This window comes from Panicum virgatum, chromosome 6K, assembly GCF_016808335.1.
Source record: "Panicum virgatum strain AP13 chromosome 6K, P.virgatum_v5, whole genome shotgun sequence".
Lineage (NCBI taxonomy): Eukaryota > Viridiplantae > Streptophyta > Magnoliopsida > Poales > Poaceae > Panicum > Panicum virgatum.
Genome location: NC_053141.1, coordinates 12,466,947 through 12,492,343, shown reverse-complemented (window position 1 = coordinate 12,492,343; position 25,397 = coordinate 12,466,947). Strand labels below are relative to the sequence as shown.

At 43.5% G+C, this 25,397-nt stretch overlaps 2 protein-coding genes across 4 annotated transcripts; one reads left to right on the top strand and one right to left on the bottom strand.

Annotated features, from left to right (window-relative positions):
• Positions 1–276: 276 nt before the first annotated feature.
• Positions 277–7,341, top strand: LOC120713925 (PGR5-like protein 1B, chloroplastic). 3 transcript variants are annotated; one of them, XM_039999883.1, is made up of 5 exons: positions 281–1,062; positions 1,171–1,272; positions 2,514–2,575; positions 6,298–6,370; positions 7,093–7,341. In XM_039999883.1, exons 1-5 carry the CDS (start codon positions 997–999, stop codon positions 7,111–7,113), a joined length of 324 nt encoding a protein of 107 aa, XP_039855817.1. In that variant the 5' UTR covers positions 281–996; the 3' UTR covers positions 7,114–7,341. The 3 variants fall into 3 exon arrangements, with proteins under 3 accessions (XP_039855816.1, XP_039855817.1, XP_039855815.1); XM_039999881.1 differs by having other exon boundaries at positions 282–1,062; positions 7,161–7,338; XM_039999882.1 differs by lacking the exons at positions 6,298–6,370; positions 7,093–7,341 and adding an exon at positions 2,760–3,003 and having other exon boundaries at positions 277–1,062.
• Positions 7,342–19,151: 11,810 nt separating this feature from the next.
• LOC120713246 lies at positions 19,152–20,180 on the bottom strand. The gene has a single exon (XM_039999240.1). It carries the CDS (start codon positions 20,178–20,180, stop codon positions 19,152–19,154), a length of 1,029 nt encoding a protein of 342 aa, XP_039855174.1.
• Between the last annotated feature and the right edge of the window lie 5,217 nt (positions 20,181–25,397).

Sequence of the window (25,397 nt, the reverse complement as noted above, 5' to 3'; positions counted from 1 at the left end):
GCCACTCGGCCGCCGTCGCTACCTGCCCTGCGCCCCCACCTCTTCGCTCGCGGCGGACCTGGCGGCGGCCGTCATTCTCTGCCCGCGGCCTACCTGCGCCCTGACTCCTCGCTTGCGGTTGGCCAAGCGGTGACCCGCGGCTGTCGCTCCCCGCCCGCGGCCATACCGGCGTCGTTCCTACCCGTCAGCGGCCGGTCCGGCAATGCGGCGCGTGCGGCCGGCTCGGCGCTGCCGCTCCTCTCCACGGCCAGTCCGGCGCCCACGCGGCCTGCCCTGCACCCCAGCTCCTCGTCCACGGCCGGCAAGGCGACGGCCGTCGCTCCCCGCTCGCAGCCTGACGGCCATCGTTGCTTCTCGCCTGCGGCCGGCCAGGCGGCGTTTCTGGTGCCGCACCTCCTCTCCTTGCGAGGGGCGCTGGCGCGCCAGGCGTCTCACGCGTCCTTAAGGAACGAAGTCGACGACCACCGTCGGCGGCGACGTGTCACACGGGAGGTCATCTCCCTTCTCCGCATCGCTGGGGCGATGCGGCCCCCAAGAGCCCTGCCCGCCATGGCCTCCGACGTGCGGCTCTCCCTGCCGTGCCTTCTCCCCGTACCCCTCTGCTCTCGCACGTGGCGATTCGCCGCTCACCCCGCGCTGCCGCCGCAGTGTGCACCACCTCCCGAAGGTGCCGCGTCTTGACAATGGCGGCGGCGGTGCCGATGCGCCCCCGCGCCCGCCGCTGCCGGTGGTGGGCTGACGCAGCCAAGGGCAAGGCGCAGGGCCAGTTCCAGCAGCAGCAGAACGATGCTCCGCCACTGCAGCATCATCGAGCGCAAGCAGACGAAGACCATCGAGGAGATGGAGCAGGAGTTCCTCCAGGCGCGCCCCCAACCCGCCTCGACCCCGTCATTTTTTTTTCTTTTTACTTATACCCGGTGGTGAATTAAACTGAATTGAATCGAGGTATTTGCTGCAACTGGCGTTTTGGTGTTCTCCTACGACAAGAAGGCCATCATGTCCAACGACGAGTTCGATTACCTCAAGGAGGAGCTCATGAGGGAAGGCAGCAGCGTTGTCATGGTAAGTAACCGCGTTTATGTAAGCCCATCCTAATTTTTGTTAGTCTCTGACGCATGGGAATGATTTGACCATGCTAATTTTACTAATCAATGTTCCTTGTTTGGTTAGGCCCGGATGAGCAAAGGCTTTTTGAAGCCACCATGGCAATGGCGCTGGCAACCCCTCATGACCGATGCTGCTGAATTCGATGACCTCAAGTTCAGATTAAAGGTTAGATCTAGCTGCCCTATTAATCTTATAATTTAGCAGTACAGTCAAAGTGATATGTTATTTGAACATCTTTTAATACTGTTTTGTCACCACCTGCCAAATCTTTTTACAAGAACTCGCGCTGTAATAGTTTCTGGATGATCTTTGCTTGTAAGACTGGGGCTGGCTTGAGCCCTAAAACTCTAAAAAAATGTTTCTGAAAAATTTGAAATGGTTCAGTGTAATTCTTAGCTCGTACCAACCAATTTTACTGCTTTACTAAGGATGGTTGGTCTCCATTTCTCATGTTTATGACTAGAATAACTGCAAAACAATAGGCAAAAATATTCAATGGAAGAAACCCATTCGATGGAATCCTGAAAACCCCACTCAAAACTATGTTTGTATGTTTTGAAAAATTGTAAAGAAAAAATGTTCGTAATTTTTCAAAGATCTAGAGAAGTTGGCTTAGTTCAAGTTATTGGCTGCACTGACACTCTGAAGTTCTTTTTTTAAACTTGAACACATGTGCATTCCTTATGTTTTTCTGGTATGTACAACTAAAAAATGTAATCCTACTACCTTCTAATTCTAATCAGAGCAGTTCTACAAGGATTCTAGTACCCCAATATATGCACTTCTAGCTACTTAATTCTAAACAGCGCAATTTTACTAGGATCCTACTACCCAAATAATTAATGCTATATGAAAATTTCTACAGCTAGGATAATAATTTAGTGTCCCATGTAATTAATATTTTCTTCTTGCTTCCCAAGTTTAAATAAAAGAATATGGAACTTCCTTTTCTCCTTCACCAGTAAGGCATGATGAAGTTTTCCTAATTTAAGTGTCAGACTACTTGATCAAGTAGTACATGTTTATTATACATATGATGTCTCCTTCACCAGCGTATTTTTGTAAAATTAAATTTGTATATATGCCTAGTTTCTTCCTGCTGACCATGTGTTTTTCCTGCTACAAACAATTTAGTTTTCACTGATTAGATTTAAGAGAATTGACAAAGTCGTCAGTAAACAAATTGTTTAAAAAGTGGAAATAAAGCTAGATTATAGTCCAAGTGGTATGGCAATTTGGAAAGCAAATGTTGGTTTTCCATGAATCAGTGAACAAACTTGGCTATACACTGATTACCTCTAACAAGCATGTCAGTGCTCTTCGTGTGACTTGAGTTATTGTAAATTAAATATCCGTATATTATCATATTATTTCTCTGTTCTTACTGTAATCACTAAATTTGAAAGGGTTTGGATGCAATGGGGAAGTTAGGTTGCTATTTCAAAAAGATCAACATGAACATTTCAAGGTATGATCGTATCCGCCTATATGAATCATGAACATTCTGCTTCCTATGATTATCTGCTATTGAATCATGCACATACAGCACATAAACATTATAATTTCGTCTTTTTTTTATAGAATACTGGACTCCTTCGCCCTCCTATAAAGCTTTCAGTGTTTCTTTATTCTTTACTTTGTGCCTGTTCTAGGTATGAAACCATTGAAATGTGTCCTTTCCTCCTTCGTTCGTCCACTGCTTACCTCCAGCTGATCATATTCCAGGTATCAAAGAGTATGAAATCGTAGAAAAAGTTTGTCCTTTTTGTATGAGCACTGACAACACGCTTCATTGCTTACTTCCAGTTATTGATGTTCCAAGTGTGAAAATGCTGACAAGTTATGGATCCTCTTGTCTTGTCGATAATATATAGGCCCTGTTTGGTTCACGCTACGCTACGCTACGCTACGCTACGAGAGAATCTTCTATGCATGAAGCAGTAAAAGAAGTCAATTTGCAAAACTTTTTCAGGGATGGGTGTAACTTTTCGCGACGAATCTAATGACAGTAATTAATAGATAATTGGCTACAGTGATGCTACAGTAACTATTCTCTAATCGCGCGATCAAAGGCCTCGTTAGATTCTTCAGGGTTCCTAGCGCAGGGGTTCTGAAGTTGGTTTTGTAAACTGACTTTATTTGACACTGTAATTAGCAGTCAAAGTGTCACTATTCACTAGCACAGCGCAAACCAAACGGAGCCCGCCATAGAAGGCTTCTTCCCCCATGATGACCTTGCACATGTCCTGCAATTTATTCAGATGACCTTTTGCATGTGTTCTGCATTTGGTCTTGTTTAGTTTCTAAAAAATTTTGCATAGTACCCATCACATCGAAGATTTGGACACATGCATAGAGCATTAAATTAAGTTAAAAATAACTAATTATATAATCTAACTGATTAGCACGAGATGAATCTTTTAAGCCTAATTAGTCCATGATTGAACATTATTTGTCAAGTAACAACGAAATGTGCTACAGTATCAAAACCCAAACTTTTTCACCAACTAAACACAGAGTTCCGTATCACGAGGTCTTGCGTCTTTTCTAGATTCTCCTCTCACTGTTTATTACCACTGTTGATTTACATGCAGATCTAGCATTGGCATATCCAGCGATTTACATTTTTCCTGTTAATTTGTAGGTGATTAGATCTACTTATTCGTGTTTTATTTCTTCCAAAATACCTGCCTAATTTTACTAATGATGCCAACAATATTGTTCCATCACCAGATCTGGCAGGGACCCTAACTTCAATGGTCAATCGCTTTCATCATTTGCTTGCCAAGCACAAGGAAGTGCATGCAATTTAGAGCCACCACATCCCTTTTAGCTCAGATCCTAACTCCTTCCCCCGTAACTTTAGCTAGCATGGTTCAGACAGTTAAAACTATAAATTTCTAATCTGTGTCTTGAGAGTTTAGGGACTCGAATGACACTTTTGAACAAATTTAGGGATCTAAAAATGTATTGTTTAGGGACCTAAATGGAACTTTGAGACAAGTTCGAGAACCGGCCATGTATTTTACTCTTTTAATTAATGGGACAATTGCGTTCTTGCCCCTGTTTTTGGACTCCAATTGTGATTTTAACCTCATTTTCTTTCACTTTGCATTTTTGCCCCTACTATTTGGAAACAAAGCCTCATACTACCCCTACTCCGTGAACAGCACATAACAGTGTCAAAGAAGACATTTTTGCCCTTGCGAATATACCCCTACTTCTTTTTAGAACTTTGTGAATATACCCTTATTTGCCATTATATTTCAACAGCATTTCAATAAGAATATGAACAAGAATTTAATTGAATTGCTGTCCAAATTATATGTATATATATGTATATACATATATACATATATACATATATATATGTATACATACATATATATATACATATATATATACATATATATATATGTATATATATACATATATATATATATGGTTTGAACTTATTTTTGTGTGTCATGATGCTGTCCAAATTCAATTAAATTCTTGTTCATATTCTTATTGAAATGCTGTTGAAATATAATGGCAAATAAGGGTATATTCACAAAGTTCTATATATATATATATATATATATATAAAACTTATTTTTGTGTTCTTGATCCTACAAGTGGTATCAGAGGTAAGTACTCAATTAATTGCGGATTTAACCATCTTGGAGTAGAACAATGACTAGTAATAATGAGATTCATGTTGGGAAGCCACCGTTCTTTGATGGGAACAATTATGATTAATGGAAGACTAGGATGTCGGCTCATCTCAAAGCCATGAGTAGAAAGCTATGGAGAGTAGTAAGTGATGGATATGTCATTTTGGACCCAAAGAATTTGACACTCCTAGATGAGGAAAATGAGATACTAAATGATCAAGGGGTTAATGTGCTCTTTAGTGCTCTTGATGTGACTGAATTTAATAGAGTCAAGAGCCTCACAAATGCAAATGACATATGGAACAAGCTCATGGAAATTCATGAGGGCACATCAAGTGTGAAGGAGGCCAAGTTATATTTGTTTAAGGGCAATTTTAGTGAATTTACCATGAAGAAGGATGAGAGTATAGCCGAGATGTTCAACCGGCTAAATGACATTGTGAATGACCTCAAGGGACTTGGATTTGAGGTACCGGATGCAGATTTCAACCACAAGTTTCTTAGATGTCTTCCAGAAAGATATGACACAATTGTGACCTTGCTTGTAAGGTCAAATGTGAAGACCGCAACTCTCACACAAATATTGGGAGAAGTTCTCACCCATGACATGTTCAAGAAATCTCAAGATGAAGCTCATGGGGGAGAAATTGATATGAAAAAGAAAAGTGTGGCATTCAAAGCTCAAGATAGCAAAAATGAAGAAGAAAGTGGGTGCCAAAAAGAAGAATCGGATGAGGAGATGGCTCTCTTTGTCAAGAGATTCAATAGAATGATGAGCAAGAAGAACTTTGGCAAGAGAGGTTAATCATCAAGAAAAAATTCTTTTGTGGACAAGACTTGCTTCCAATGTGGTGAAGTAGGTCATATCATTGTCAATTGTCCAAACAAGAAAGATGACAAGAACAAGAAGGGCAAGAAAAATGATGAAAAGAAGAAGAAGAAGTTCATCAAGAAGAAGAAGAATGGCCAAGGTTATTTTGTTGAATGGGATTCCGATGCAAGCTCCGATGATGATGATGATGATGATGATGATGATGATGATGATGATGATGATGATGATGATGACAAGCCATCCAAGGGAGTTGCCAGGATCGCCATCAAGGAGGTTCCATCACTCTTCTCTACACCACATTGTCTTATGGCAAAGGGTGGTGCAAAGGTACAACAAGATGGTGAACTTGATGAACTTTCATATGATAATCTTATTGAAATGCTCAATGATGCCAATGAATTCATGACTAAGGAAAAGGCTAAGTTAAAGGACTTGAAGTTGAAATTTACTTCTCTTCAAGATTCCTATGAGGAGCTAAAGACTTCTCATGAGAATCTCAAAGAAACTCATGAGAAGCTTGAGGAAGCTCACAATACCTTGCTTAATCATGAACATTCTGCTTCCTATGATTATCTGCTATTGAATCATGCACATACAGCACATAAACATTATAATTTCGTCTTTTTTATAGAATACTGGACTCCTTCGCCCTCCTATAAAGCTTTCAGTGTTTCTTTATTCTTTACTTTGTGCCTGTTCTAGGTATGAAACCATTGAAATGTGTCCTTTCCTCCTTCGTTTGTCCACTGCTTACCTCCAGCTGATCATATCCCAGGTATCAAAGAGTATGGAATCGTAGAAAAAGTTTGTCCTTTGTATGAGCACTGACAACCAGGGTTTTTTTATCCGACCGTTTGGACCGAACCGCCGGCGCCCGGTTCCGGCTAACCGGTCCGGTTTGACCGGTTACCGGTAAAAACCGGTCAAACTCAAATTTGAACTCAAAACCCGCAGTTATACCGGTTTCGAACGGCTAACCGGCTGGTTTGACCGGTTTACCGGTCCGGTTTGACCGGTTACCGGTCGGTTTGACTGGTAACCGGTCGGTTTGACTGGTAACCCGCTAAATTCAATTTTTTTTCTTTTTTTGTTTAAATTCAAATATCCGCAAAGTATACGAAATGAATGTTTGTATAACATGTTTTAGCCTAAATGAACCCTCAAACCCTTTTTTTACTACTTTTACATTGTATTTGTATACTTTTGTATGCACGTTTTTTTTGTTTAACTTCAAATGCTCGCAAAGTATACTAAATGAACGAATATTTGAAAAAATTTGACATCATTAAATTCGTCGCAACTTGAAATATTTTTAAGATTTTTTTGGGATTTTTCCATTCTTTAGAATTCAAATTTAAAATTTGAATTTGGGCCGGTTTAAAACCGGCCGGAACCGGAACCGGTCCGGGCCGGTTAGACCGGTAACCGCGGTAACCGGACCGGTTCCGGCCGGTTTGGTGAACCCTGCTGACAACACGCTTCATTGCTTACTTCCAGTTATTGATGTTCCAAGTGTGAAAATGCTGACAAGTTATGGATCCTCTTGTCTTGTCGATAATATATAGGCCCCGTTTGGTTCACGCTACGCTACGCTACGAGAGAATCTTCTATGCATGAAGCAGTAAATGAAGTCAATTTGCAAAACCTTTTCAGGGATGTGTGTAACTTTTCGCGACGAATCTAATGACAGTAATTAATAGATAATTGGCTACAGTGATGCTACAGTAACTATTCTCTAATCGCGCGATCAAAGGCCTCATTAGATTCTTCAGGGTTCCTAGCGCAGGGGTTCTGAAGTTGGTTTTGTAAACTGACTTTATTTGACACTGTAATTAACAGTCAAAGTGTCACTATTCACTAGCACAGCGCAAACCAAACGGAGCCCGCCATAGAAGGCTTCTTCCCCCATGATGACCTTGCACATGTCCTGCAATTTATTCAGATGACCTTTTGCATGTGTTCTGCATTTGGTCTTGTTTAGTTTCTAAAAAATTTTGCATAGTACCCATCACATCGAAGATTTGGACACATGCATAGAGCATTAAATTAAGTTAAAAATAACTAATTATATAATCTAACTGATTAGCACGAGATGAATCTTTTAAGCCTAATTAGTCCATGATTGAACATTATTTGTCAAGTAACAACGAAATGTGCTACAGTATCAAAACCCAAACTTTTTCACCAACTAAACACAGAGTTTCGTATCACGAGGTCTTGCGTCTTTTCCAGATTCTCCTCTCACTGTTTATTACCACTGTTGATTTACATGCAGATCTAGCATTGGCATATCCAGCGATTTACATTTTTCCTGTTAATTTGTAGGTGATTAGATCTACTTATTCGTGTTTTATTTCTTCCAAAATACCTGCCTAATTTTACTAATGATGCCAACAATATTGTTCCATCACCAGATCTGGCAGGGACCCTAACTTCAATGGTCAATCGCTTTCATCATTTGCTTGCCAAGCACAAGGAAGTGCATGCAATTTAGAGCCACCACATCCCTTTTAGCTCAGATCCTAACTCCTTCCCCCGTAACTTTAGCTAGCATGGTTCAGACAGTTAAAACTATAAATTTCTAATCTGTGTCTTGAGAGTTTAGGGACTCGAATGACACTTTTGAACAAATTTAGGGATCTAAAAATGTATTGTTTAGGGACCTAAATGGAACTTTGAGACAAGTTCGAGAACCGGCCATGTATTTTACTCTTTTAATTAATGGGACAATTGCGTTCTTGCCCCTGTTTTTGGACTCCAATTGTGATTTTAACCTCATTTTCTTTCACTTTGCATTTTTGCCCCTACTATTTGGAAACAAAGCCTCATACTACCCCTACTCCGTGAACAGCACATAACAGTGTCAAAGAAGACATTTTTGCCCTTGCGAATATACCCCTACTTCTTTTTAGAACTTTGTGAATATACCCTTATTTGCCATTATATTTCAACAGCATTTCAATAAGAATATGAACAAGAATTTAATTGAATTGCTGTCCAAATTATATGTATATATATGTATATACATATATACATATATACATATATATATGTATACATACATATATATATACATATATATATATACATATATATATATGTATATATATACATATATATATATATGGTTTGAACTTATTTTTGTGTGTCATGATGCTGTCCAAATTCAATTAAATTCTTGTTCATATTCTTATTGAAATGCTGTTGAAATATAATGGCAAATAAGGGTATATTCACAAAGTTCTATATATATATATATATATATATATATATATATATATATATATATAAAACTTATTTTTGTGTTCTTGATCCTACAAGTGGTATCAGAGGTAAGTACTCAATTAATTGCGGATTTAACCATCTTGGAGTAGAACAATGACTAGTAATAATGAGATTCATGTTGGGAAGCCACCGTTCTTTGATGGGAACAATTATGATTAATGGAAGACTAGGATGTCGGCTCATCTCAAAGCCATGAGTAGAAAGCTATGGAGAGTAGTAAGTGATGGATATGTCATTTTGGACCCAAAGAATTTGACACTCCTAGATGAGGAAAATGAGATACTAAATGATCAAGGGGTTAATGTGCTCTTTAGTGCTCTTGATGTGACTGAATTTAATAGAGTCAAGAGCCTCACAAATGCAAATGACATATGGAACAAGCTCATGGAAATTCATGAGGGCACATCAAGTGTGAAGGAGGCCAAGTTATATTTGCTTAAGGGCAATTTTAGTGAATTTACCATGAAGAAGGATGAGAGTATAGCCGAGATGTTCAACCGGCTAAATGACATTGTGAATGACCTCAAGGGACTTGGATTTGAGGTACCGGATGCAGATTTCAACCACAAGTTTCTTAGATGTCTTCCAGAAAGATATGACACAATTGTGACCTTGCTTGTAAGGTCAAATGTGAAGACCGCAACTCTCACACAAATATTGGGAGAAGTTCTCACCCATGACATGTTCAAGAAATCTCAAGATGAAGCTCATGGGGGAGAAATTGATATGAAAAAGAAAAGTGTGGCATTCAAAGCTCAAGATAGCAAAAATGAAGAAGAAAGTGGGTGCCAAAAAGAAGAATCGGATGAGGAGATGGCTCTCTTTGTCAAGAGATTCAATAGAATGATGAGCAAGAAGAACTTTGGCAAGAGAGGTTAATCATCAAGAAAAAATTCTTTTGTGGACAAGACTTGCTTCCAATGTGGTGAAGTAGGTCATATCATTGTCAATTGTCCAAACAAGAAAGATGACAAGAACAAGAAGGGCAAGAAAAATGATGAAAAGAAGAAGAAGAAGTTCATCAAGAAGAAGAAGAATGGCCAAGGTTATTTTGTTGAATGGGATTCCGATGCAAGCTCCGATGATGATGATGATGATGATGATGATGATGATGATGATGATGATGACAAGCCATCCAAGGGAGTTGCCAGGATCGCCATCAAGGAGGTTCCATCACTCTTCTCTACACCACATTGTCTTATGGCAAAGGGTGGTGCAAAGGTACAACAAGATGGTGAACTTGATGAACTTTCATATGATAATCTTATTGAAATGCTCAATGATGCCAATGAATTCATGACTAAGGAAAAGGCTAAGTTAAAGGACTTGAAGTTGAAATTTACTTCTCTTCAAGATTCCTATGAGGAGCTAAAGACTTCTCATGAGAATCTCAAAGAAACTCATGAGAAGCTTGAGGAAGCTCACAATACCTTGCTTAATCATGAACATTCTGCTTCCTATGATTATCTGCTATTGAATCATGCACATACAGCACATAAACATTATAATTTCGTCTTTTTTTATAGAATACTGGACTCCTTCGCCCTCCTATAAAGCTTTCAGTGTTTCTTTATTCTTTACTTTGTGCCTGTTCTAGGTATGAAACCATTGAAATGTGTCCTTTCCTCCTTCGTTTGTCCACTGCTTACCTCCAGCTGATCATATCCCAGGTATCAAAGAGTATGGAATCGTAGAAAAAGTTTGTCCTTTGTATGAGCACTGACAACCAGGGTTTTTTTATCCGACCGTTTGGACCGAACCGCCGGCGCCCGGTTCCGGCTAACCGGTCCGGTTTGACCGGTTACCGGTAAAAACCGGTCAAACTCAAATTTGAACTCAAAACCCGCAGTTATACCGGTTTCGAACGGCTAACCGGCTGGTTTGACCGGTTTACCGGTCCGGTTTGACCGGTTACCGGTCGGTTTGACTGGTAACCGGTCGGTTTGACTGGTAACCCGCTAAATTCAATTTTTTTTCTTTTTTTGTTTAAATTCAAATATCCGCAAAGTATACGAAATGAATGTTTGTATAACATGTTTTAGCCTAAATGAACCCTCAAACCCTTTTTTTACTACTTTTACATTGTATTTGTATACTTTTGTATGCACGTTTTTTTTGTTTAACTTCAAATGCTCGCAAAGTATACTAAATGAACGAATATTTGAAAAAATTTGACATCATTAAATTCGTCGCAACTTGAAATATTTTTAAGATTTTTTTGGGATTTTTCCATTCTTTAGAATTCAAATTTAAAATTTGAATTTGGGCCGGTTTAAAACCGGCCGGAACCGGAACCGGTCCGGGCCGGTTAGACCGGTAACCGCGGTAACCGGACCGGTTCCGGCCGGTTTGGTGAACCCTGCTGACAACACGCTTCATTGCTTACTTCCAGTTATTGATGTTCCAAGTGTGAAAATGCTGACAAGTTATGGATCCTCTTGTCTTGTCGATAATATATAGGCCCCGTTTGGTTCACGCTACGCTACGCTACGAGAGAATCTTCTATGCATGAAGCAGTAAATGAAGTCAATTTGCAAAACCTTTTCAGGGATGTGTGTAACTTTTCGCGACGAATCTAATGACAGTAATTAATAGATAATTGGCTACAGTGATGCTACAGTAACTATTCTCTAATCGCGCGATCAAAGGCCTCATTAGATTCTTCAGGGTTCCTAGCGCAGGGGTTCTGAAGTTGGTTTTGTAAACTGACTTTATTTGACACTGTAATTAGCAGTCAAAGTGTCACTATTCACTAGCACAGCGCAAACCAAACGGAGCCCGCCATAGAAGGCTTCTTCCCCCATGATGACCTTGCACATGTCCTGCAATTTATTCAGATGACCTTTTGCATGTGTTCTGCATTTGGTCTTGTTTAGTTTCTAAAAAATTTTGCATAGTACCCATCACATCGAAGATTTGGACACATGCATAGAGCATTAAATTAAGTTAAAAATAACTAATTATATAATCTAACTGATTAGCACGAGATGAATCTTTTAAGCCTAATTAGTCCATGATTGAACATTATTTGTCAAGTAACAACGAAATGTGCTACAGTATCAAAACCCAAACTTTTTCACCAACTAAACACAGAGTTCCGTATCACGAGGTCTTGCGTCTTTTCCAGATTCTCCTCTCACTGTTTATTACCACTGTTGATTTACATGCAGATCTAGCATTGGCATATCCAGCGATTTACATTTTTCCTGTTAATTTGTAGGTGATTAGATCTACTTATTCGTGTTTTATTTCTTCCAAAATACCTGCCTAATTTTACTAATGATGCCAACAATATTGTTCCATCACCAGATCTGGCAGGGACCCTAACTTCAATGGTCAATCGCTTTCATCATTTGCTTGCCAAGCACAAGGAAGTGCATGCAATTTAGAGCCACCACATCCCTTTTAGCTCAGATCCTAACTCCTTCCCCCGTAACTTTAGCTAGCATGGTTCAGACAGTTAAAACTATAAATTTCTAATCTGTGTCTTGAGAGTTTAGGGACTCGAATGACACTTTTGAACAAATTTAGGGATCTAAAAATGTATTGTTTAGGGACCTAAATGGAACTTTGAGACAAGTTCGAGGACCGGCCATGTATTTTACTCTTTTAATTAATGGGACAATTGCGTTCTTGCCCCTGTTTTTGGACTCCAATTGTGATTTTAACCTCATTTTCTTTCACTTTGCATTTTTGCCCCTACTATTTGGAAACAAAGCCTCATACTACCCCTACTCCGTGAACAGCACATAACAGTGTCAAAGAAGACATTTTTGCCCTTGCGAATATACCCCTACTTCTTTTTAGAACTTTGTGAATATACCCTTATTTGCCATTATATTTCAACAGCATTTCAATAAGAATATGAACAAGAATTTGATTGAATTTGGACAGCATCATGACACACAAAAATAAGTTCAAACCATATATATATATATACACACATATATACATATATATATATACATATACATATATATATACACATATATACATATATATACACATATATACATATATATACACATATACATATATATACACATATATACATATATATACACATAAATATATATATATAATATAACATTCCATCATATATGTACAAAATAGATGTACCACCAGATCACATCGCAACATACATGGTCATTGCTGCCTTTCCTGATTGATAATTTACTACGCTAAGTGAGGCTGCAAGGAACGGACCAGGGGGACATCATCATGGTATTTCCGGCGAGCACCCTGGGGATATCCAATAACTCGTGAAAATCCATCCCTGCATGTTTTATTCGACACCCAAAAAAGAAAGGCTTTGCCAGAGGAAGTTCTCGGATAAACACACTATTTTCTTTTTGCAATCAGGTGGCTGCATCCAAAATTCATCAATCAAGCCCCCCTGCTTGCGCGCGCGCCTCGGCACGCCCCCTGCCTCCACGCGCCCCTCCGCGGCCGCCGCGTCGCACGACGGCCCTGGCGCGCGCGCCTGCCTCGCGTGGCCTGCCGCTCGCCCGCCTCGCTTGGCCCCCGCGTGCGCCCGCCTCGGCGCTCACCCCTGGGCGTGTGGGCTGCAGCCGCCGCCGCCGCCACCCCTCCATGCATCCCCTGCGTAGCGCTTCCCCTCCGCAGCTCGCAGCTCCTGCCCGCTGCTCGCGCCTCCACTTGCGCACGCATGGGAGAGCTGCTGGCCGCGCCCGCCGCTCCTACTCCTGCGTGTGGCGCGCCGCTCTGCAGCTCCTGCCGCCGCTTGCTAGGGGTTCAACAATGAAAACTGGCTTAGAAACGGGAGGGGATAAGAGACAAGGGGTAGTTTTGTCTTTTCGCCCTATTACGAAGAATTTTCTTATTTTTGCATTTGCTAAATCTCGGCTGCAGCTAACGGTGTGAATTCCAGGAGTAAACAGAGACTTGATGTTGAAATAGTATGAGCAAAAATGCAAAGTAAGAAAAAATGAGGATAAAATAACAATTGAGATTTAAAACATGGGTAAGAACGCAATAATCCCTTTAATTAAACCATAGCAACTTCAATCCTGCCACCATGTGAACGCATGCAGCACTGAAATAGATTGCCACGGTACTATGCCTTGAAAGACAGCACGCTGCACGAGCAGTCTATCTGAGCATCACTGCGAACCATCTCTTTTGACTTCTTTTTTATCTCACCCTGCGAGCCTCCTGCTTATTTTGACCTCTTGTGTGAACACCATGAAAGAAGACAGGGTGCTGCCAAACTACACCAACAAAAGTACATATTTCATTAGGTTTGTACACATACTCTCATTTTTTTCTTCTATTTATACTCTCTTACGCATCTTCTTCATCATGCATTGAGAACTTGGTCATTCAATCCAATCCTCAGGCACCAAATACAACAGCAAGCCTAGGCATGTCGCCAGTTGCATCACTAAGGTCATATCCATGTCCAACATTGCTTGCCAAGACCATCAGAGAGATACAAATGACTTCTCCTCATGATACGAAAGAGAACTACTCCGGCCGGCGATGGGAGATGAGTGACCCGCCCCCTCCCGAGCGCTCCCCACCCTCAAGCCTCCTCCCCTCCTAGCTCGAGATCCATGAACCCCAACATCGTCCTTTTCTCTCTGTCGCCGGGTGCAGGACCCTGCTTCAACATCCCTTCCGACTCCGAGGAAGATGAAGAGGAACTCCTATGGTCCTCACCGTGTCCCTCCTCGAAGGGCAATGACCCCATGCCCATTGGTCGCGCCCCTCTCCGCCACGTCACGGACCTGGTGGGTTTATGGCTGAGGCTCGGCGCCTGCAGCCGTGGGAGGAGGCCCGTGCTCCTAGGTCGCACGTCTCGCCGGCAGACGCTGATGGGTTCCGCGAGGTGGTTAACAAGCGCCGTCTCCGGCGAGAAGCGCAACGTGCTCGTTCCCCGCATCCTCGTCGGCCCGTTCCTGCGGATCTGGTGGGCAGGTGCTTCAATTGCCTGTCCTATGGCCATGTCGCGGCGCGATGCTCCTTCCCGTCTCGGTGTCTCCGCTGTGAGCGGGAGGGCCATTCCGCCAAGTACTGTCGCTACGGTCGTCCACCTCCTCGGAGGGGTCGCGGCCAGCCCGTCCGCCGGGTTGGCACCTGCCGCGACGTCGCGGTCGCGTCGCTCCTCGTCCGTGCGGGTCGCTCGGCGGCATCTGCTACCACGGCGTTGACTGGGTCTGCCTCGACGGGTCGCCCTTTCTCGGGTCCTCCCTCCATCTGCAGACCCTCTCCGGCAGCCTCAATCCTTGACTCGCCTCCGCCGTCGCTCCCGCGTGGCCACCCCTATCGCCGGCCCGCACAGGTGACGCGAACCATCCCGCGGTGCACGGAGCTTCAGGTAGAGGACGACGCACTGTCCGAGATCGCTCTCACCGCCCTGGTGGTGGGCACACGGCTGCTCTCTCCTTCTCCGACGTGCGTCATTTTCTCCAGGACAACTACGAGGTCGCTGAGAATGATTTCTCCCTGCATCGCTTCCATCCTGAGGATTTCCTCGTCATCTTCCGCCAAGCTGCAACTCTTGTGTAGGTGCTTCATGCTCCTCCGCCCCTACTGCCGACATGGTCCTCCGATTCCGCAGGTGGAGGCGCGTCTCCTCGGCGGATGCCGATTCGATGCATTTCCGAGTGTTGGTTGAGCTGAGGGGCATCCCCTCCCATGCTTGGTCGGCGGATACGGCGCTGCGCATTCTTGGTGATGCCTGCGCGTGCCCGGAGCCTACCCCCGCCACTTTGGCTCGGGAAGATTTGCGGCACTTCCATGGGGTCGTCTGGTGCAGTGACCCGGATCTCATCCCTAACGTCGCCACCATCCGTATACCAGAGCCGGTCAACAGGAACATTGGCGCTGAACTATTCCTCCGGCCGGAGGAGATCATCTTCCACGACCAGCCTCTTCTCCGGTATAGGATTGATGTGGAAATCCTTGAGATACAAGACTAGGCAAATCATTCTTCTGACTCCTCCGATGGCCCACATGTTATTCCGGATCGTTTGGACAGTGATTCCGACGACGAAGATGAGCACCCTGGGGTCAGGAACTACTCGCGCTCTCATCCATGGCCGCGTCGTACGGTTTTCCGTTCCCTTGATGGCGGGGCGGGTTCTGATGATGGCCGCCTCGGCCCGCGCTCATCTGACTGGACCAATGGCGGCCGCGGCCACCATGGCCGGTGCTTCTCCGACAACTCCAACGATGGCGTGGGTCGGCGCTCCACGGCGGGGGCACTGGAGACCGACCACGGTCCTCTACGCTTCGGCCGCCTACCTCCGCCGCGATCCTCATGCGGCCGGCGTTTGCTTGGTGAACGGCGCTCTGATGGGCCCCCACTTGTTTCAAATTTTGATGAGCCACCCCGTCTCCCGTTGCACCTCGGGAGTGGGTCTCTGGCGTGTGGCTCGAGGCCGTCTGCTGCAGGCCCCCGTGACGACCCTACATTTGCTGTGGCAATGCCATACCCTGCAACTTTTGAGCCCGGGTTTGACCTTTTCGACCCGATGTTGGATGAAGCTTCCTTTGCACGCTGCAGTCGCATGCGTAGCGGTAACATGGAGGGGCTCCCTCCACTGCCTCCTAGTGTGGAGCGACCGTCGCGCTCAATTGGGCTGGACCCAATGACCTTGGAGGCCTCTCTCGCTCCGGTCGGGGCTCCCTCCACTGCCTCCTAGTGTGGAGCGACCGTTGCGCTCAATTGGGCTGGACCCAATGACCTTGGAGGCCTCTCTCGCTCCGGTCGCGGATCTCAGCACTCAACCCCCTAGTACTGGGCCATCGACCCCCGTTGTTGTGGAGTTTGAATCGGTACATTTTGATAATGGGTTGCCAAGGTGCTCGCTTTGAAGCGGTACGTTTTGATGTTCAGGACTCCCAGCCGCTATCTCACATTCCGGATGACATGCGCAATGTAACGGTCGCTCGTGGAACGCGAGAAACGCTTCCGCTCCATCTCTTTGCTGTTGCTGAGATCCCAACGAATGATGCAATTGTTGATTTTGCGCGTGCTGTGTGTACGGATGCGCCCCCACCGCCGTTGGTAGCTTCTTCGCCGCGCCGGAGATCACGCCCGCAGCAGCAGGAGTTCACTATCAGACGCAGCGAGCGTTTGGCACGAAAATCACGGCACCGCGCAACAAAGCCTGTTGTCCAAGCACAGAACGTGATGATGAAGAAACTAGGCATCACTTCCGACAGCCAGCCGCCGGATGCCTCGTCTTTCCAGCAGTTTACGGCTACGTTTTCGTCCACCCTAACAACCTCGCACTACGAGGCCCTTGATGCGTTGCTGCCTGCTGGTATGGGCTCCCTGGCGGCGGAGGTGGCCACGCCGATGATGGTGTCTTGAGCCCCATGCTAGGTTGCTTGTTGGTCGCAAAAGCTGTTGTTTGTGTTGACGTTGTGTTTTTCTGTTTGTGTGTGCGTTTTTTCAGTGTTTCTTTATTTTTAGTTCTTTGTGCTCTTGTGTTGGTCAAACTCTGCTTGGCCACATCAAGATTGTGTGTGTAACTGCTTTCCTCTTAATGAAAAACGTGCTCAGGCACGATCGCGAAAAAAAATTGATACGAAAGAGAATGTGCATGACAATTGCATTTAGGATATTTGTCTGGATTATTATATTCTAGAGTCTCATGCCAAGCACAAAGGCACAATGCAATTCTGGATCGAAACCTCTATTCTTGCGCACCTTATGACACCATTAGTGATCTATTTCCTCAACGGAATGAAGCTGGGATGGTACAAATTTGAACCTACAATAATAAGCTTCTGGATCCAAGTTTCCAACAATTTCTGAAAGGAAGAAAAGGCATCCGCCTCAACTTTTCACCCCAAGGAAATACCTACTTCGGTGATGCAATCTTGGATTCAAGGTAGAAAAAAGAGAAGAAAATATATACATTCCCCCTTCAGATTATTTTTAAACTCATACATTCATGTTTATTTCTTAAATTGTAATATAATCACTACTATTGTCAGATGTTTGGTACCTGTAATCTCCGAAACCCCTTATCAATGAACTAATTATCGCTGCAGTACTCCTTAGGCTAATGGAACTGGTAACATTGTTTATGAGGGTAGTATATGTATGCATCCGTATCTTAGGTGCAGTGCAAATGGTAACATTGTTTGGTGCTCCAATTGCTGTCCTCGTATGATTGTGGTGATTTTCTTGTGGTTTTTTGTTGACACGGGTGGGATGTTTGGCTCCCAAGTCCCAATTGAGCCAAGCAATTCAGGCTCTTGTTCTGAACCTGTACAAGTACATTTAGGCAGTCAGCAAGAAATGGATGCCCAGTGTGGGATTGGCAATAGCATCAGAAATTGATCAGACATCACTGAAGCTTTCTCAATGCAAGCCATGTATATGAACTTCTCCAGCTCTGTTGTGTACCTGCATATCAAATGTTTTCAATAGTATTCTGATTATGTGGGTACATCATATACTAAAATAACCTTATTTTCCTTTCCCACAGCTGAATATGGTCCGATGCCAAATAAAGATAAAACAAATGAAACAATGAAATCTCAAAATGCGTTAGATCAAGAACATAATGCGTCTTCCACGGGTATCGCGCGCGTCATTTACTAGTTTGGCTTTTAAATATTGCAAAAGCTAATTGTCTAAAAGTACTTCGAAGCTCAAACAAATAGAACCTGATAACACCACCAAGAAGCCATTGTGACGATGATTGTCTGTGAACTCGGTCACAGTCGGCTGAACTGATGACATCTCTACCATGCTGGTACAGATCGAGTCGATCACGGTGAAGCAGTGGCTGGTCGCCGATGAACAACCACCCGGCCACAAGCTCTTTGCAACCTGGGATGACTGCGCCAAGCAAGAAACTCAGTGATATGCAAGTGCAAGGATGAAAGCCGTGATATGTGCAAACCGACCAGCCTTCACCCAAAACCAAAAGGATGTATTCTGTTCTTGCAAACATCAAAATGCACACGACAGGAAAAAAAACAAAGGACAAAATAAGCTCGGTTCTCAACTTGGATTAACACTTTGGTCTCCAATGAAAATAGATATTGAAAATAGCCTAAAGGTTTTTTCACTGAGAAACTCAAAGCACACTGCACCCTGTTTAAAGTTAAGTAAAAGTTTAGCAATGGAAATAAAATCCAGTAATATATCCACAAGATTATTAACGAGTTGATTGGTCCGAAGCAAGACAAACCATCAAAAGTTCAGCATATGGAGAGGTTGTTGCATTTCACCCCGCTACTTCTGGGACCCACTGAAGAACTCATTTGGAAAGGGGAGCATTTCATTGCTTGGGATCAGCATGAACATCTTTCTGTGTAGGAGAATCATCTGGTGCTTGAACTTTGTTATCTCCACCAATAATGTTGTCCTCAACCATGCCAACCCCGTTCATGTTGCTTGTACCATTTAGCTGTTTCCTCAAAGCAACCTCTACTTGTCCCAACATAATATAGCGCCTGTAATCTTCATCTAGTTGTTCCAACAAACTAGCCCGCCCGTAATCTAGGCTAGCGGTAGAAGTGAAGCTCTTTTTCCTCAAACTTGCTGTGGAGGATGATGAACCAATCTTAGTAGCTTTATTCATAGCTCTCCTCCTCTTCACTGGACTAATCTGTGTCTCTGTTGCTATGAATGGCTGGAAACATTCACGGCAGCGAAGGTTGAGATTTAAATGGTTCCTGTAGAATTCATACTGCATGTAGCACTTGTTGCATGAAGTCCAGAATGTAAGAGGTGCTGGGTGCTGAATTGGTGTGGCCAGAGGTTGGCTGCGTTGATCAACTGCAGGTGCTGATGATCCTTCGTCCATTTGGTTGCTTATTAACCCTGCCTCATCAGGAGTAGAAGCATTGGCTGGAGAGTTTTGGGACCCACTGCTGCTAGCTCCTGAAGAAGCACTATGCTGGGGTATCTCCTGTTGCAATAGCCATTGGTCATACGATGCCCTTCTTTGTTTGTTGGATAGCACCGCCCAGGCCTTTTGGATCAGAGAAAAAGCACCATAAGCACCCACTGTCTTGTTCCTGCCGGGGCGAACCTCACGAACCAGCTTCTTGCGCTGTCTTGCAAGTGTCTCGTCATCCACCGACATTGGCAAGGACAGGATAGCGTACCAGTTGTTCTGACCAGCAATCTTCGTCGTCGAAGCGAGATAGATGCTAAACGTAGTGATCATCTGGGAGATGCCTTCAAGTGGAAAGAGATACTGAGCCTTGATGGCGAATCTTCTGGCCCCTTCGTAGTCCCCGGATTCAAACTTCTTCTCTGCAATACCCTTTGCCTCGATGGCTGCATCCCTGTTGTGCTCCATGTGTCCAACAAAATTAAAAAAACATGAAATTATGAACAGCATTGCCAATGTCAAAAATAAAACTTACAAAACTGCTACGTAAAGAATATTGATGCCATAGGTGACGTCCCGAAAATTGTAAAGGTACTACCAATTGCAGAATAAAAAATTGTTATGAGATATAAATACAGGGTTTCCTCAGGATAAATATAATTATGTGATCACCGCACCCCAGACCATTCACCAAATTACAATGGAAACAAAAAAAACTGGATGTGAAATTGTGAATAAACTATCTTGTTCTAAATGCAAGCTTTCCCAACATGGAAACCATAGTTACCAGATTCCTAACATTGTATCCCTAGCAGTTAGCACGGCAAATAAAGGCGTGCAATTGCAATTAAAGAGACTTGTTCTAAATTTAACCATCCCAAGCATTCTCAAACAAATCCCTATAGCTTCAACAGGCCGGCCGGGAGACTTCACCAATAACTCATATAGTCCTAATAACACACTACAGTAGATATATAATAAGCTACATTGCGAAGCAATGAATGGCTGAACCAGTAGAAAATATAGAATTCTAGTAAAAACAATGTGGCCACCCATGCATGAATATGAATGATGACGTTAGAGAAAATACAATGTAACCCCTAGCATCGAGAGAGCAGCTTCACTACTTCATTATTGTTAATTGAAACACACCTTTTGCAATCCGGCCAAGTGATAAAAAGAATATAACCAATGGAAGATACATATAAATTTGGTTCTGAACACTATGGCATTATTGAGGTGTCTCCTATAGCTGTAACATTAGATATCATGTGTATGGAATCGTAATAAAGACTACAATGTAGCTAGTCCTCTAGCTGAGCTCACTAGATCATAGTATGAGGGCATCTAATCGCCGTAATCCCAAGCTGCGTGATCACTATGGCTAAGCTCACTATATTATATCATGAGGGGGCCTAATTGCATAGAATCATATCTTGTACATCATTACATTGAAAAAACATATCATAACCGTACCACATTAGGCAAGAGCACTGAAGTGCGGCCTCTGTTTGCCAGGTTGTACTTGAGGTGGGATTGGCTTGTGAAACACATTACTGATGGACAGGAATAAATGAAGAAATTTTTGTCTAACAATGTGTAACCATCATTCAAATCTTTGTCGGAAAGAACAATCTCCATTTTGTAGTATTCTTGAGCTTTGTTTGGGTTGCTAGGTATCGAGGACTATCCTTGCTCATCATTAAGGTGATTATAGGGTAATGTACGTGGCTAGATTTTCACATGGACAAACATCTTCCCTTGTAGATCCTGATGCACCTTTCAATTTGCCAAGCGACAAGGACTATGACTATTCCTTTTTTTTCTTCTTTCATAAAGGACTTGCGTTCTCCTTCGAAGTATCCTTCAAATCAATTTCCTGACCTTCTAACCCCTCCCCACCATCATTTATTATCGACACCTCCTTAACATTAGCATAAATTAGTTTTTTCACGTATCTCTAGGAAACTTATATATTTCATGAACATGCAATGCACATATTTCATTAACAATATGTTACAGTTTGTTACAACACATGCAACTCCATGCAATTCTATTGCGCTCAAGGAGGTCCTATTATAACAATAAAGAATGCTCTCAAACTTGGCCAAACCTAAAAAGAAATTACTTGTTGAAGCATAGGCTCTCTTTTGATGTTGGAGCAAGCATGACCTTGGGGAATAGCTCACAAGTTATATGCGTGGCAGCTTTGTCACCTTTTGTTTGGAAGGACCCGTCCAACATTGGATTGTTATGGATGCGCTCATCATATATATGTACCTTGTTCACCAACCATATGTTGGGATTGAGGTAGCCATCCATCACATGCATCGGTGGTTGACATCATAGAACTGATGCCATGGAGGTCTTGCCACTATTGTAACTTTGATAAAATGCAGTATATATATGTGCAACACCACTAGGATTCAAACAAAAAACTAATGGGCTATAACAGTAGATGCAGGAGACACTCACGGGAACTATGCTGGAATAAATTAAGGTCCAAGCATGCGGACAAGAGGAGTACATGGAGATCTGATCCTATAAGGTTTCCAAGTCAAAACCCACCATGCATAAGGTTTAGGGACCCAATGATCCGAACCAACAAAGGGTCCTCTCTAGCCTCACAATGAATCCCAACAAAATTGCCTTTACAATAACTCTAGTGAACTCATCATTTTTCTTTTTAGGATATATCACAAACTAGTTTGCTATTCTAATAGTAGCTTCCCCAAGCCATTGGCATGTTGGCAACCTGATAGCAAGGATTGATGATCTCTATTGTATCAATGAGCAAGGAGTGTCCATGCTATGACATGAGGGCAAGAATCACATGTCAAGGGCACTCGACCCTCATGACAGGGTGCAACCTTGAGGACTAAGGAGGCAAGAGTAGGACGAGCATGCAATGGATGACCTTGATCACTCATTCTCTTTTCTGCATGCAAACTCCTACGTTTCCATTTATATATTCCCCTTTGAAGGAAGCAAGCTTTTATTAGAGAATGGGCCCTTGCATTGGGTTTCCCACCCTGGATACAAGACACAAGGGTATTTACATGTGTATGTGATACTTCCACGAATGACCCCACCTAGGGGCAAAACATACTATCTCCCACGCAGGGGTAGAATGATCATATTTGACATGGCACCTAGCTACATGCATGGTGACATGCTAAAAGCATCTAGGCCCCTAATTCGAGTTTTGGTAATTAATGACAATAGTTTGTGGATTAACAATTTTATTTGAGATAATGAGTATAGATTGATCCACGGATGAAAGAGATTTGGTTGTGAACGTGTGGAGTTTTGGAGATGATGAGCAAAGCTCGGGCTCAAGGCAAAGGTATAAAATAGGGGTTTTGTATTTTACCGGTCACAAGGTGTTTAGTGGATGAAAAGTGACCGGATTTGTTGGATAGATAGCCGTACTATCAAGAGGGGTCGAGTACTCATACTTGACGGGTCTTTAGCGCCATTTTGCTCAAAATGTCTAGGTGCATGCATGAGGGCTAACGACGCTTTGACAAGTTTTGCAAAAGAACAAGTTTGAGAGCTGACTACACAAGCGCGGACAGTCCGCTCCCTGGAGAGCGGACGGTCCGCACCCATACCAGAGAGCATGTTTGGCTCTGGTGGAAATTAGATGTGACTGGCGGACAGTCCAGCCCAGGTTGGCGGACGGTCCGCCGCTCTAACTCAAAATGTACCAGAGAGGCTGTTTTCTCTGGTTGGGCTTATGATCTGTGCGGCGGACGGTCTGCTCCTGGGGTGCGGATGGTCCGCTGGCTATTTGACAGTTTGTACCAGAGACATTGTTGTCTCTGGTGGATTTCAAGGATGAACGGCGGACGGTCCGCCGGCTAATTTCAAAGTTGTACCAGAGATGATATTCGTCTCTGGTGGGGTGGAACACATAACTGCGGATGGTCCGCTCCTGTGGCGCGGACGGTCCGCCAAGGCTGTAACGAATAGTTCTGACACGCATTAAATGCACTCTGACTCACTGGTTTATAACGGCGGATGGTCCGCGACTTCGCAGAAAAGAGTGTAACGGCTAGTTTTTTAGGGGATGTCTATATATACCCAATGCCCGGCCATTGGGAGTCTCTCTTAGCCATTTGGACTGCATACTTGATACTATAGAGCTAAGGCATCCCTCTCTCACACACACTTGCTTAGAGATTGCATTCTTGATAGTGTGAGGGCTTCCTAGTGCATTGTATCAAGAGTTTGAGCTTTGTGGCACTAGGGAAACTTCAAGCAAGCATCATCGACTTGTTACTCTTGGGAGTTGCCGCTCCCTAGACGGCTTGGAGAAGAGGATTTCGTGGAGCTCCTCCAAGGAGATTGTTGAGGAGCCCCGATTTCGGTTGTGAGAGGTCTTGTGCTCACCTCACCGGAGTGGTGAAGAGCAACTCTAGTGGAATCGAGGTGTGGAGCGGTTCCTTGATTCAAGCCGGCTCAAGATCAAGAGGTTCTTCATAGAGGAGCGGTTGATTGTTGGAATCCACCTCAATGTGGATTAGGGGTGACCGGCAAGTCATCGGCACCACGGGATAAATTCGTGTGTCAAGCTTGGTTACCTTTCTTGCTCACTTTAATTCTTGTTTTTACTTTGAGCAATTTACTTTACTAGAGCTTGATTTGTATCTTATCACCCTAGGTTGCAAACCCATCTAGAAATAGTAGTAGCATGACATAGGGCTTTCCTTTGTTACTAATTAAATTTCTCTAGTATTGTTGGTTTTAGATTTTAAACCGCCTATTCACCTCCCTCTAGTCGGTGTTCTTGATCCTACACATGCCCCAAGCCTCAGTTGTGGTTGTAGTAAAATTCTTCATTATCACCATGCCATAAATAGCCTTTTCTTGAAGTGACCTGCAGGCATCAAGAGGAGATCAAGGCATGCTTCCTTGCTTGCTTCACCAGGGGGTTTGATAGCTAAATGGAGGCCCTGCCTTCACTAGTTTGGGGCTTCTCGTGAGTTCAATAAGCCTTGAACCATATAATCACTGTGGCCTCCATGGCCTTCCTTGGAACCCAATACCTCGAGGCCCTGAGTAATCTTTTTGCTGAGCAGTCGAGACTTGTGTTTCACCATGTGGTTGGGAGGCGGAACTTGATCCTGTGCCTGGTTAGTGGTTGATGGATCTACTTAAGAGCCTCAGTCATTCAATAGCACCCTAGTTTGGTTTTCTTTGTCCAAACTCCACTTGGCCTAAGTGAGGGACTTGCTGCAAAGTTCCCCAACAATCTCCATCTGGCTTCAAAACAAAAACCAATCCCCATCGACAAGGTTATCAACATGCATAGTTGAAAGCACACTGAGCTATCGCTATGGCTGGCCTATGATCTAAGAATAAAACATCCTTAGCATGGGATGGAATGACAACTTTGTGCACACCAATGGCCGTGTTCTAGGGGGAGAGCTTGCATTTGGATCCTTCTAGTGGGAGTGATCATCTCTACAGAGTATCCTCGTGCTCTTTTTCTGTTTCATGTCATAGTGAAATACTAGCTCTTTTGCGAATTGAACATGACTCATTGGAAAAGCACCTAAAGGAGATTGTCTAGAGAGCCTACCCTATAACCATCATATCTCATGTCCTAGGCTTGCTACCAAAACCGACCTGATACGAGTTAGGGTGGGGCATAGTGACCTTTGTGGATGATGACCTTTG

Coding starts and splice junctions, on each gene's coding strand:
- LOC120713925 (XM_039999881.1), top strand. CDS start 997: ATGTCCAACGACGAGTTCGATTACCTCAAGGAGGAGCTCATGAGGGAA. Junction 1,063..1,170: donor AAGGCAGCAGCGTTGTCATG/GTAAGTAACCGC, acceptor TTGTTTGGTTAG/GCCCGGATGAGCAAAGGCTT. Junction 6,371..7,160: donor TCCAGCTGATCATATCCCAG/GTATCAAAGAGT, acceptor GATAATATATAG/GCCCCGTTTGGTTCACGCTA.
- LOC120713246 (XM_039999240.1), bottom strand. CDS start 20,180: ATGGAGCACAACAGGGATGCAGCCATCGAGGCAAAGGGTATTGCAGAG.